This window comes from Serinus canaria, chromosome 23 (genome assembly GCF_022539315.1).
Source record: "Serinus canaria isolate serCan28SL12 chromosome 23, serCan2020, whole genome shotgun sequence".
Lineage (NCBI taxonomy): Eukaryota > Metazoa > Chordata > Aves > Passeriformes > Fringillidae > Serinus > Serinus canaria.
The window spans coordinates 5,397,617-5,407,575 of record NC_066336.1 but is presented as its reverse complement, the minus strand read 5'-3'; the positions used below and the strand labels follow the sequence as shown (position 1 = coordinate 5,407,575).

The 9,959-nt window shown below is 48.3% G+C and overlaps 1 protein-coding gene across 1 annotated transcript; it reads right to left on the bottom strand.

Moving 5' to 3' along the window:
• Positions 1-1,077: 1,077 nt before the first annotated feature.
• RCAN3 (RCAN family member 3) lies at positions 1,078-8,007 on the bottom strand. Its single transcript, XM_030233448.2, has 5 exons — positions 7,928-8,007; positions 4,933-5,172; positions 4,272-4,445; positions 3,638-3,809; positions 1,078-3,115 (listed from the first exon to the last, which is right to left on the bottom strand). The coding sequence occupies exons 2-5, from the start codon at positions 5,125-5,127 to the stop codon at positions 2,913-2,915; spliced, it is 744 nt and encodes a 247-aa protein (XP_030089308.1). The 5' UTR covers positions 5,128-5,172; positions 7,928-8,007; the 3' UTR covers positions 1,078-2,912.
• Positions 8,008-9,959: the final 1,952 nt, after the last annotated feature.

Below are 9,959 nucleotides of genomic sequence, written 5' to 3'. Positions count from 1 at the left end.
AATGTCTTTCCCACTGCCTCACCCCGATGCTGCTGATGGCTGGAATATGTTCCCTTCACCAGGGGAATCAAACATTCCCTCTGCAAGCCTGAGCATGCCAAAGTGTTACAGTACAGAGCCAGGATTTTAACACATTAGGGAACATCTAAAACTTGGTGTTTTCTACTCTCTAGGCCCTGCTCTTGTTTTATGGAGCAATCAGACCCTGTGACCCCCCTGGAACTGTCAGTGATGGCAGGGACACCTGTGTCACACTCACATCTCAGGGTCAGTACCTACAGGAGAAGTCTTTTATCTTGCTCTGCATTTTCTCCAAGGGGATGAAGCTTGCCTGGGGTCTCTTTCCACACCAAGATTCTCTCCTAGCAAGTTTCACACTGAGAGTGGAGCAAATAAACAAAAGCCAGTAAAATTCACAAATCAGCCTTCTGTTCTGGGCTCAAAAGTATCCCTCATCCAAACCCAGACAGAAATGGAAATTAAACCTTTCAGGGAATAAATAAAGCAACTAGAATTTTATGCACAGGGTCTTTCCAGGGGACAAGGCAGAATGAGGAGCTGCAATCACAGGTTCTCAGTTTTTATAAAACCAAAGTACTCCCATAACTCCAGAACACAAAGAAACACCACATATTTCAGCTGCTGCTCAAGGAGGACGTTTTAAAGGAATTTGGAGTATTTATTTATACAAAGTGCAAGCTCAGTAAGGGCTGAGTTGGTGCCTCTGTGCAAGCTTGCTGCTAAAAATAGCCCTCACCAGCAGGTCGGTGATTAGGAGAAACAGGTCCTGGTGGGGGGCACTGAATCATGGCAAGGGGGAATAAAGCAAACTCCAGCTTCATTTGCCAGGCAGGCTGTCACCCTGGAATGGAGCAGAATCACTTCTGATCTTGATCAATGGCTTCATTAAAGCTTTGAAGCCTCTGTTTGGCTCCTCCTTCCCACCCAAGGGTCCCAAATCCCTCTGGTGGTTCCAAGTGCCCATCCCATCTGCCCATGAGATCGTTCAAGCAGACACCACCATGGCAGATCTCAATATCCACCTTGTCCTGATGGAACACAGTCCAAATCCCAAGGTGAATGGCACTGCATTGTTTTATTTGAAGTGTCTTTACACAATGGAAAGTGCTGGAATGTTGTTCCACATTTTACACATTTATACATCAACAACATCACACTTGATTCTCCTTATAAAATTGTTTCTGAAGGTTTTCCACCTACTCCTACTTACAGCAACTTCTACACTGGGGTAGAAATGAAATAATTTAAAAAATAGAAACATCACAAAGAATCCAACCCAGACTTCTGGAATTTCAAAAATCCATAAGCCTGCTGGATAACACAGGTTTTTGTTGGTTTTTTTACCTTTGTTTTAATTCCATGGAACAGTGAGACAGTGAACTGGGCTTGGAGTGACTTCAATACCTGAAGAGATACATAAATACCACACCTGTGATAGATGGACAAACCCCATTTCCTACCTTTTCACTCTGTCCTATTCCTGTCTTGGAGCAAGGACCTGCCTGTGAGATCCCACTTTGAAGCTGGTGGCAGGAGGGATCCTGAGCAGGCACAACACAGAGTTGAAAACCTCCACATCCATGAGAATCCCTGCCCATTCCTTTTCCCCCTGCTGTCAGTCAAGTGAAAACACTTCTGGAAGTTCAAGAAGCACATCAGGTACAACTGAGACATGCTGAAATGAACCTGAAAAATCTGAATTTCAGAATGATTTCTACACAGGAACATCAGCAGCCTGGTTTGTTCACAAATCATTTTATCTTTTTAAATAGAAAAAAAGAAGAATCTGTCTAGACTAAAAAAGTTTGGCTATAAAATAGCATAAAAGCACAGGAGCAGGTGTTGTTATACCAAGGCATATTTTCCTCCTACTAAAACACTTAACACAAGATCACAAAATCAAAGATCTGTATTCTAAAAGATGCATCCTGGTCTCAGAAGCAGCAGATGCTCTGTCAGACACACAGGAGGCCACACAGAAAAAGTCTTCATGAAAAAGAGCAAACAAGGGCTGAAACTGCATAAAAACTGGCTAAGCCAGGCAACTGATTGTCTTTGAAAATACAAAACAGACTGGAGAAGTTAACAACTAACCCTTGGATGTTTTAGCTCCTGCCAGGACCTAACAGTCACTGGATTTATTCAGAGGTGAGGCTGTCCCAAGGACTGGAGAGGAACAAACATCCCTAGATTGTCAGAGAGGATCAGACACAGCACACTCAACAGCTGGATCCATATTTCACTCTACCACCATCATTAACTCCTAATTAGGGGTGAGTGCACCACCACAGACACCAGAGCAGGAGTGTTGGTGATAGGCTCTGAGCTTCTTCCTCTGGTGTTCTCTCCCCTGCAGTCACCAACCCCCCTGAATTCAGCTCCTCAGTGTATTTGTGCCTCATGTCAAACTACAAACACACAGCTGGTATTTCTGAGAAAAGCAAAGGTTAACCCTCACCTCAGCTGGCAAGGAATCTGAGCATAGAGAGTGCATTTCACTTGTGTTTAACACTAGATTAACTGGAAGCTGTTGGACAGATCAGCTTTTAACTGCTGTACAAGGAACTTGCTGGAACCCACTCGTGACAGGAGGAGATTATTTCAGCACTTGGGACATCACACTGTACAACAGAGAGCAAAGGGCAACATCTTAAAAAACCAAAACACAGCCAGACTCCCTAATTGTCACTATTTCAAGTCAGGTGGATTTGCTACACTCAGGGGGGACTAGTCCCTAAAATTAAAGTGCTTTTCAGAGCATTGGCATCCAAAATCTTGAACATGAGAGACAACTACGAGTCAGATCTCTTGTGACCTATAGCAGCAGCACAGACAGCAACACATGGACTCGCCGGGTGCCTGCAGTTGGTACCACGTGGAGCAGCTCAGCTCTAGCAGGGCATTGTCCCCCCCAGGGCACACTCAAAGGCTTTGGAGTCACTCAGGATGGTGGGGGGTGGGTCTGGGCGCCGTGTCTGCAGGATCTTCTGCTTGGGGTTCTTCATCTCCTCCTCCTCCTCAGTCTCACTCTCACACACGTGCACAACCACGCTGGGGGTGGAGTCTGTCCCTGCGTGCAGCTCGTACTTCTCCCCTGGGAGCAGCCAGCAAGAGGCAGGTTAGAAACACCCCCAAGGAAAAGCATTTAGCTGAAAAACCCCTTAACTTCAACAACACAAGCAAGCAATCATTAATTCCCACCCCATCTTTAATGTGCTCAGCCTCCACTCTTCAGCAAATGCCTTAAAACAGTCCCTGTAGCAGTTACAGCACACTTTGAATACAATCAATCTTTTAATTGCCATTTAGAGGAAGGGAGGGATGTAAAAAAACTCCCAGGAAGACATCAGAATACGAGCAGCAAACACATTTCTAAGTGACATCATTTGTGCTGTATATTTCTGTGACATTTGTAAACTAAAAGCTACAAAAGCATTTGAGCACCTCAAACCTCCCCATTTTCTGCTTTTCACAGAGAGCAAACACCACATTCCCCAGGAAGGCTTAGAAAGAGAAGAGACCCATTTTCTTCTCACAGAAAAGGACAAGAAGGTAAACTGCCTCAACAGACACTTTTGAAGGGAAGTGCCAAACAAAAGCAGGTAAAGATCCCTACCTGGCCCCAGCTTGGAGACAGCACAGAGCAGGTCATAATTGATCAGAGGAGTTGCATCTTCACTCTGTTTCCACCCCACTGGGGGAGAGGCAGGGGGGGAAATGAGGAACTGTTTCACAGGTTGTGGAGGAAGGAGGTAGGACTTGTCCCCAATTTCAGTGGACACCTGCACCTGCAGGCAAAGCCAGGAGACAGAGAGTGCAAATATGAATTCCCTTGTTATTTGGTTTATTTCCCTACTCATGCACATCCATGTGCTGCACTTAATTCAGCCTAGCTTTAAAAAACAAAACAGGTTCAGCTCTTTGTACAACACCTCAGGGAGCTGCTGCAGCTCAGAACCTGTGCAGGGGCTGCTGTGGGACCTGTGCCAATGCAACAGGGACAAAGCACCTCTTAGAAAGAGAATTTGGGAGCCACTTATTTTGTTTCAGCTCCTCTGTGTGTCTGGTTTGGTGACTGTCCCAACCAATCTCGGCTCAAGACAAAAAACAAAATTGTGCCCTAAAATTTTGGCCCAGCTCAGTGCAGAACAATGAGATTATCTCAGATATTTCCCCCAAATGAAGCTCATGGGCAAAGGAGGAATAAGGGAGCAAGGACAGAGGTACAAGGTCTCTGTGTCCCACTGTACCTGTGCAAAGTAGAGCTTCAGCTTCTTCCCGCTGAACTCGGTCTCGTGCAGCTCTATCCGAGCTCGGGCTGCTGCCTCGGGGTTGCTGAAGTTTATCCTCACCCTCCTGAAGCTCTTGAACAGCTGGAATGTCACCTGCTCATCATAGACTGTGAAAAGTGCTTCAAACCTTTCCTGGAGAGAAGCACAAACATTCTCCAGGTGAAAAATGAACATTCTCACTCCATGAAAAGACATTACTGTCCTCTCCCAGCTCCCATCCATTTCCTGAATTACCTCAACCTGCACATTCCACACCTCCCTCCCTGTTTGTAAATCCACACTCAGGGCAGCACAGCTTTGTCTCACTGGTTACACCTGAATCCCAGGAGCAAACCGATGTGAATGAGCCCAGAAAGTCTGAATGCACCAAGTGCCACCTAGCGAGAGCTGCTCAGTGCTGCAGCTGCACTGCACTGTCATGAAAATCGATTTCATGGTTCTGAAATCCAATTAATAATTTTCAATTATGAAATTCAATTAATTTACCAGCTCTCTGATCCACAAGAGACTTCATTTACAGATTTTTTGACCTCAATTATGATGTGCATTAATACACTGAAAATCCAGACAAAAATGTTCAATGGAACGCTGAGAACACCTCACACTCCTTCTCCCTTACCTTCTCCTCCTGTACCTCAAACACAGCCTCGTGAACACTGCAAGCAAAGAGTGAGGTAGGCAAGTCACTGAAATCCATCATCTCTTCCAAATCCTCTTCATTTTCTCCAAAAATCATCTGCTCCTCCTCTTCCTGGTCGCTGCTGTACAGGTCTGACTGGCTGTCACTCCAGGACTTCATGGAATCCCTGAGCATCCTTCCCCCCCAGCAGCTCCTCAGGTGCCAGCTTCCAGCAGGGCCCTGCCAGCCAAAAACCAGAACCCAAACGTGAGGATAGCACAGCCTCCTGCCCCACTGTTAAAGGCAAATAATTTCACAAAGAACAGCAATCAACAGGGAATTTGTTCTGTCCCCCACGAATCAGCAGCACCACCTCCCCCTGCTGAGGATGGAGGGAGGACTCTGCTGCTCCATCCAAGGGAAGATAAAGTCACCCCGTCAAGAATCTGCAATTTCTCCTCCCTTTACTCTGACAGGAATCCAAAATGACAGCACTGTTCTAGAAGCTTTTCTCCATGACACATTTTACAGTGAGCAACAATTTCTTGTTTAATAATTAAAACCATTTCCTGGGTAATCAGAGCAGTCCGCTGGTATCAGAAAAAATAACTTTATTGCATCAATGAGAGCACATGGACAAAGTTAATTCATCTCTCCAAAGCCTCTCCAAAATCTAAAATCTCCTGCTGTAAGGAAATGTCTTTTTCCTACGCCTTTCCCATAGGCAGGAGTACTTACAGGAGGAGACACATCAAGGAAGACAAAAAAAATGCAAATAAGGAAGAGACTAAATATAAAACATCAGGGAGACAATTTTTTATACAATAGAAAAGATTTTATTGGTATAGACCTTCTGCCACCCATCCCTGCAAAACTCCTGAGGTTGTCACACTGCTCTTAACTGAGAGAAAACCAGGTTAATTGCACCAGGTCTGGTTTTGGAAAGAGTGGTAATTTGTGACACAACACTAAAAGAAGGTAGTAAATACATGATGGTTCATTGGCAATGATCTCATTTGAATAGTTGCCTAATGAGGGGGGATTAACTGGGTTAATGACAGTGGCTGCCCCAGTCACACCTGGGGATCTCAATTCTGCTGCGCAGCATGGCAGGAAGGATGGAAATTTGGGAGAACAGGCAGCTGGTGGAAAGCTCAGTTCTTGTGCTTGCTGATTCATGCAAGAAGGGAAGAGAAAAGGAACAAAAATGTGCCAACATGGTGAAAACAAAAGGCACCATCTGGCCTGAGGAGATCTGGGCTCATCCAAACAGCACCAGGACAGACACCCACATCCAGCTCTGGTGGACTGGGAGCAACATTCCAGCCTTGGCCTGGATTTGATCCCACATTCCTGAGGGATCAAACCACCCAACCCACAAACTCTGCTTCTCTGACAGCCCAAGGATGGGGAGGCCTCCAGCAAGGAGAGAGCAACACTGGCAGAGAAAAAGGAGAGTTTGGAAAGTAAAGTCAATACTTGGATGAATGAATCAAACATGGAGTGAGGAACACACAGAGCAACTCGAGATTTGGTCAGGTCTGAGCCTCAGTGCAGAACAAAGTCAGGGCAGCAGTGACAGAAACCAAACCCAGCTCAGCACAGAGTGCTTCTGCAGACAGCACTGGGCCATAGGAGCTCTGCAATCATTTTGTATTTCTTTCTTTTTTAATTAAGATTTCATCATAGTTCTGTTGTTTTTAATCATAAACCTCATGGCTAATTCTATTTCTTTTCTCAGATAACTGATTTTTCATTACTTCACTCAAATTAATTCAAAACACCTGATGACTGAGCAAGGCAAAAATCCCAGAGCCCCCTGACATCAGGATGAGACAGGTGAGACTCAGGTATGAATATTAATTAAGAAGTACAGTGAGTAACAGCCCTATGAGAAGTGATATTTGAACAGACTGGGTAGAACTATTTACTGTGCAATTATTAGAAAGCATCAAAATCAGAAGAAGGACATTCCAAAGTTGACAGGTACAGGAATGTGATTATCAGTGCAACAGCCAAACTGCTCTGCTTCAGGAAAAAGGGAATTTCTTCACTTACCTTCTTGGAAAGGTGAGAGATTCCTATTTATAAATTGTTTGATGTGAATGGAGATATGCAAACCTAAGTTATTTATTACAATCAGCTTATTCTTATCATAGTGTTAACAGCAATAGAATTATAAGCAATTTCATTGCAAACGATTGGATCACTCATAGATTTCAGATTAAACAGCACAATTTAAAGGATTCCAACAACTAAACCACTGGGATCAGACCTTTCACTAAGTCCTTTCTCTGAGCATTAACACCTGCTTATCATTTAAATACCAGCTGACAGGGAAATGCTTATAAACAAACTCCCCAACTTCATAGAAAGCTAAAAACCATCTGAAATGAAAGCAAGGCAGCTCCTGCCATGGGGAGCTGTAGCTCTTCACCGGCACAGGCAGCACCGGCGAGTTTTCCTTGGCATCCTCTGGAGCAGCAGCTCATTCACGGTCACATCCCACCGCTCAGGGAATGTAAGGGCTGCGAACAGTGGCAATTTCCACAGGAACACTTAAATCTGCTCTGGCAGGGAGAGCATAGGAGAAAATCCTTCCGTGGGAGGGCGGGGATGCCCAGAGCAGCTGTGGCTGCCCCTGCATCCCTGGCAGTGCCCAAGGCCAGGCTGGACACTGGGGCTGGGAGCAGTCCGGCACATTGGGAGGTGTCCCTGCCATGGCAGGGGTGGCACTGGGTGGAATTGAAGCCTTCCCACCCAAACCATGCCACGATTCCAAACCCTGGGGACCCCATGGAGCTGCCCTGGCTCAACGCGCCGGGACAAACCCGGGCCGGGGGCCGGAGCCTTGGCTGCGAATATTCTTTAATTCAAATCCCCAAACGCTCCATCTCCGCCCTGAGAGAGGATGAAAACAACTTCCCCGCCCGCACCCGCGGCACGGCCCGGCCCGGCCCGGGGGCGGCTCCGGCGGGGCCGCGGCTCAGCTCACCTGCGGACGGCTCTGCCTGGGGGCGGCGGGGACGCGCAGGGTCCGTTCGGGGCGGCGGGAGCGCGCGGCGCCCGCGGGTGTCCGTGAGAGGCACCGGGAGCGCGCGGCGCCCGCGGGTGTCCGTGAGAGGCACCGGGAGCGCGCGGCGCCCGCGGGTGTCCGTGAGAGGCACCGGGAGCGCGCGGCGCCCGCGGGTGTCCGTGAGAGGCACCGGGAGCGCGCGGCGCCCGCGGGTCCCGGGGCGGGGCGGCGGCGGGAACGCGCCTGCGCGCGCGTCCCCCGCCCCCCCCCCCCGCCGTCCCCGGGAGCTGAGGGGTGTGTGAGGGGGGTCGGTGACCCGGATGGAGAGAGGGAGAGGAGGGGAGGAGAGAGGGAGGGAGCGGTGAGGGATAGGAAGAGGGGCGGGAGGGAGTTGGGGCTCTGCGCATGCCCCGGCCCCGCTGAGGGGTCGCGGTGGGTCCGGTCCCCTGAGGGGCCGCGCGGGGTCCCGGCCCCGCCGCCGCCTCCCCCGGGGCGATCCAGGGGGAGCCCCAAGAGCGCTCCGGGGACACTTCGGGGGGTGTTTGTACGGCTCCGAGCCGGCCCTGGAGAGGTGGTGGGAGCGCACCGCCCGCTGGGCCCCGAGGAGAGGCCGTCCAGGGTCCCTGTGGGAATGGCTGAGCTCAGAGCGATGAGAATTTATTGTAAAATGCTGCAAATCGCCCTCGGAGCAGCTTCCGGACCCCTGAAGGTGTCCAAGGCCCGGCTGGACGGGGCTTGGAGCAGGCTGGCACATTGGAAGGTGTCCCTGCCATGGCAGGGGTGAGATGGGGTGAGATTTAAGGTCCCTTTCGACCCACACCATTCTGGCATTCTTTGATTCTTCCCCTGGCATTAATCGGGATGGCTCTGCCATCAGCCTCAGCCAGCTGCCAGCTGGGAACAGTGACAGTTTGTGTCCTCCTCAGAGTAAATCACAGCTTAATCCAGCCATGAGATGGTTCAGACAGCCATCATCTGAGCTGGGTGATACATCAGTGCCTGTGCACGTTTAGCTCTATAAAGAAAGCTCAAACCAACATCGTTTCTTTGGTTTTTCACAAAAAACCCACACAAAACTATTGAGTTTCACTGACACTAATATTGAATTCAACAGCTTCGTCCTCGCTTGGAAAGACAGAAGACAGCGTGGGTTGGTGGTATAAGTAGTGAAATTTTTGTGGCTGAAATATTTTCTTTTAAATTTCAGAAATAGAGGTGCTGAGCTGGGCTTCTCTACCAGGTGATTTGTCCCTTTCCCCGTTAAGAAAACAGCCCAGCAGATGTCACTTCAGGAAGGTAGGATCAGTTTCTCCTGTCCAGGTAAAGGCATTCTGCCATTCAGATGCAGTGCAAATTCAGGTGTAACAGGTTACTCTCCATCCTCAGCCCTCCCTTGCTGTAATCTCCTGCTTTATCGATTCAATACCACATTTTCCTCCCTGGGCAACAATAGATTCTGCGTTAATACCACTAACTGCAACATTTGTGTCCACTTCAGTGGCATTTAAAATACTTTGTCTCTTGCAATAACACCTCGTTTGTAGCACTCCTGTAACACTCCTGACATCAATGGCACATCTTTGTATCAGCACTTAGAACACCTGTAATGTAACCCACTAACCCTGCAATGGTGAATGTTAACAAAGTGCTGCCACTTCTGTCAGAAATTCTGGGGATTAGGGAATCCAGGATTCAGTGAAGTGCAGCTCTAACACCGAGGCTGCCCTTGGGTTGTTTGTCTTTTCCCCCTTTGTGGTTTGGGACCCCAAGAGATACATTTAATTAAAAGTATCCTGAGGGTTATCCTCTGCTTCTCCCCATGGACTGCAAACCCATCTGGTGAGTGTTAATTAGGTTGGCAAGCAGTCGATTAAGCCAAATTGCCGCTTTTCTGTACCCCAGACACAGTTCCCTGTGGCTGAGGGATGACGCCTGCCACAGCTGCACTCCCAGCTATTCTCAGGGGGCTCAGATGTGTCAGAGAAGCTCAATTTCAGTAAAAAACATCACT

What these genes read in the sequence shown, in the direction of transcription:
- RCAN3 (XM_030233448.2), bottom strand. Translation starts at nt 5,127, where the DNA reads ATGCTCAGGGATTCCATGAAGTCCTGGAGTGACAGCCAGTCAGACCTG. An exon ending in TGAAGCTCTACTTTGCACAG is followed by an intron (nt 3,810 to 4,271) that starts GTACAGTGGGAC and finishes CTTTGCCTGCAG; the next exon opens with GTGCAGGTGTCCACTGAAAT. An exon ending in TGTCTCCAAGCTGGGGCCAG is followed by an intron (nt 3,116 to 3,637) that starts GTAGGGATCTTT and finishes GGCTGCTCCCAG; the next exon opens with GGGAGAAGTACGAGCTGCAC.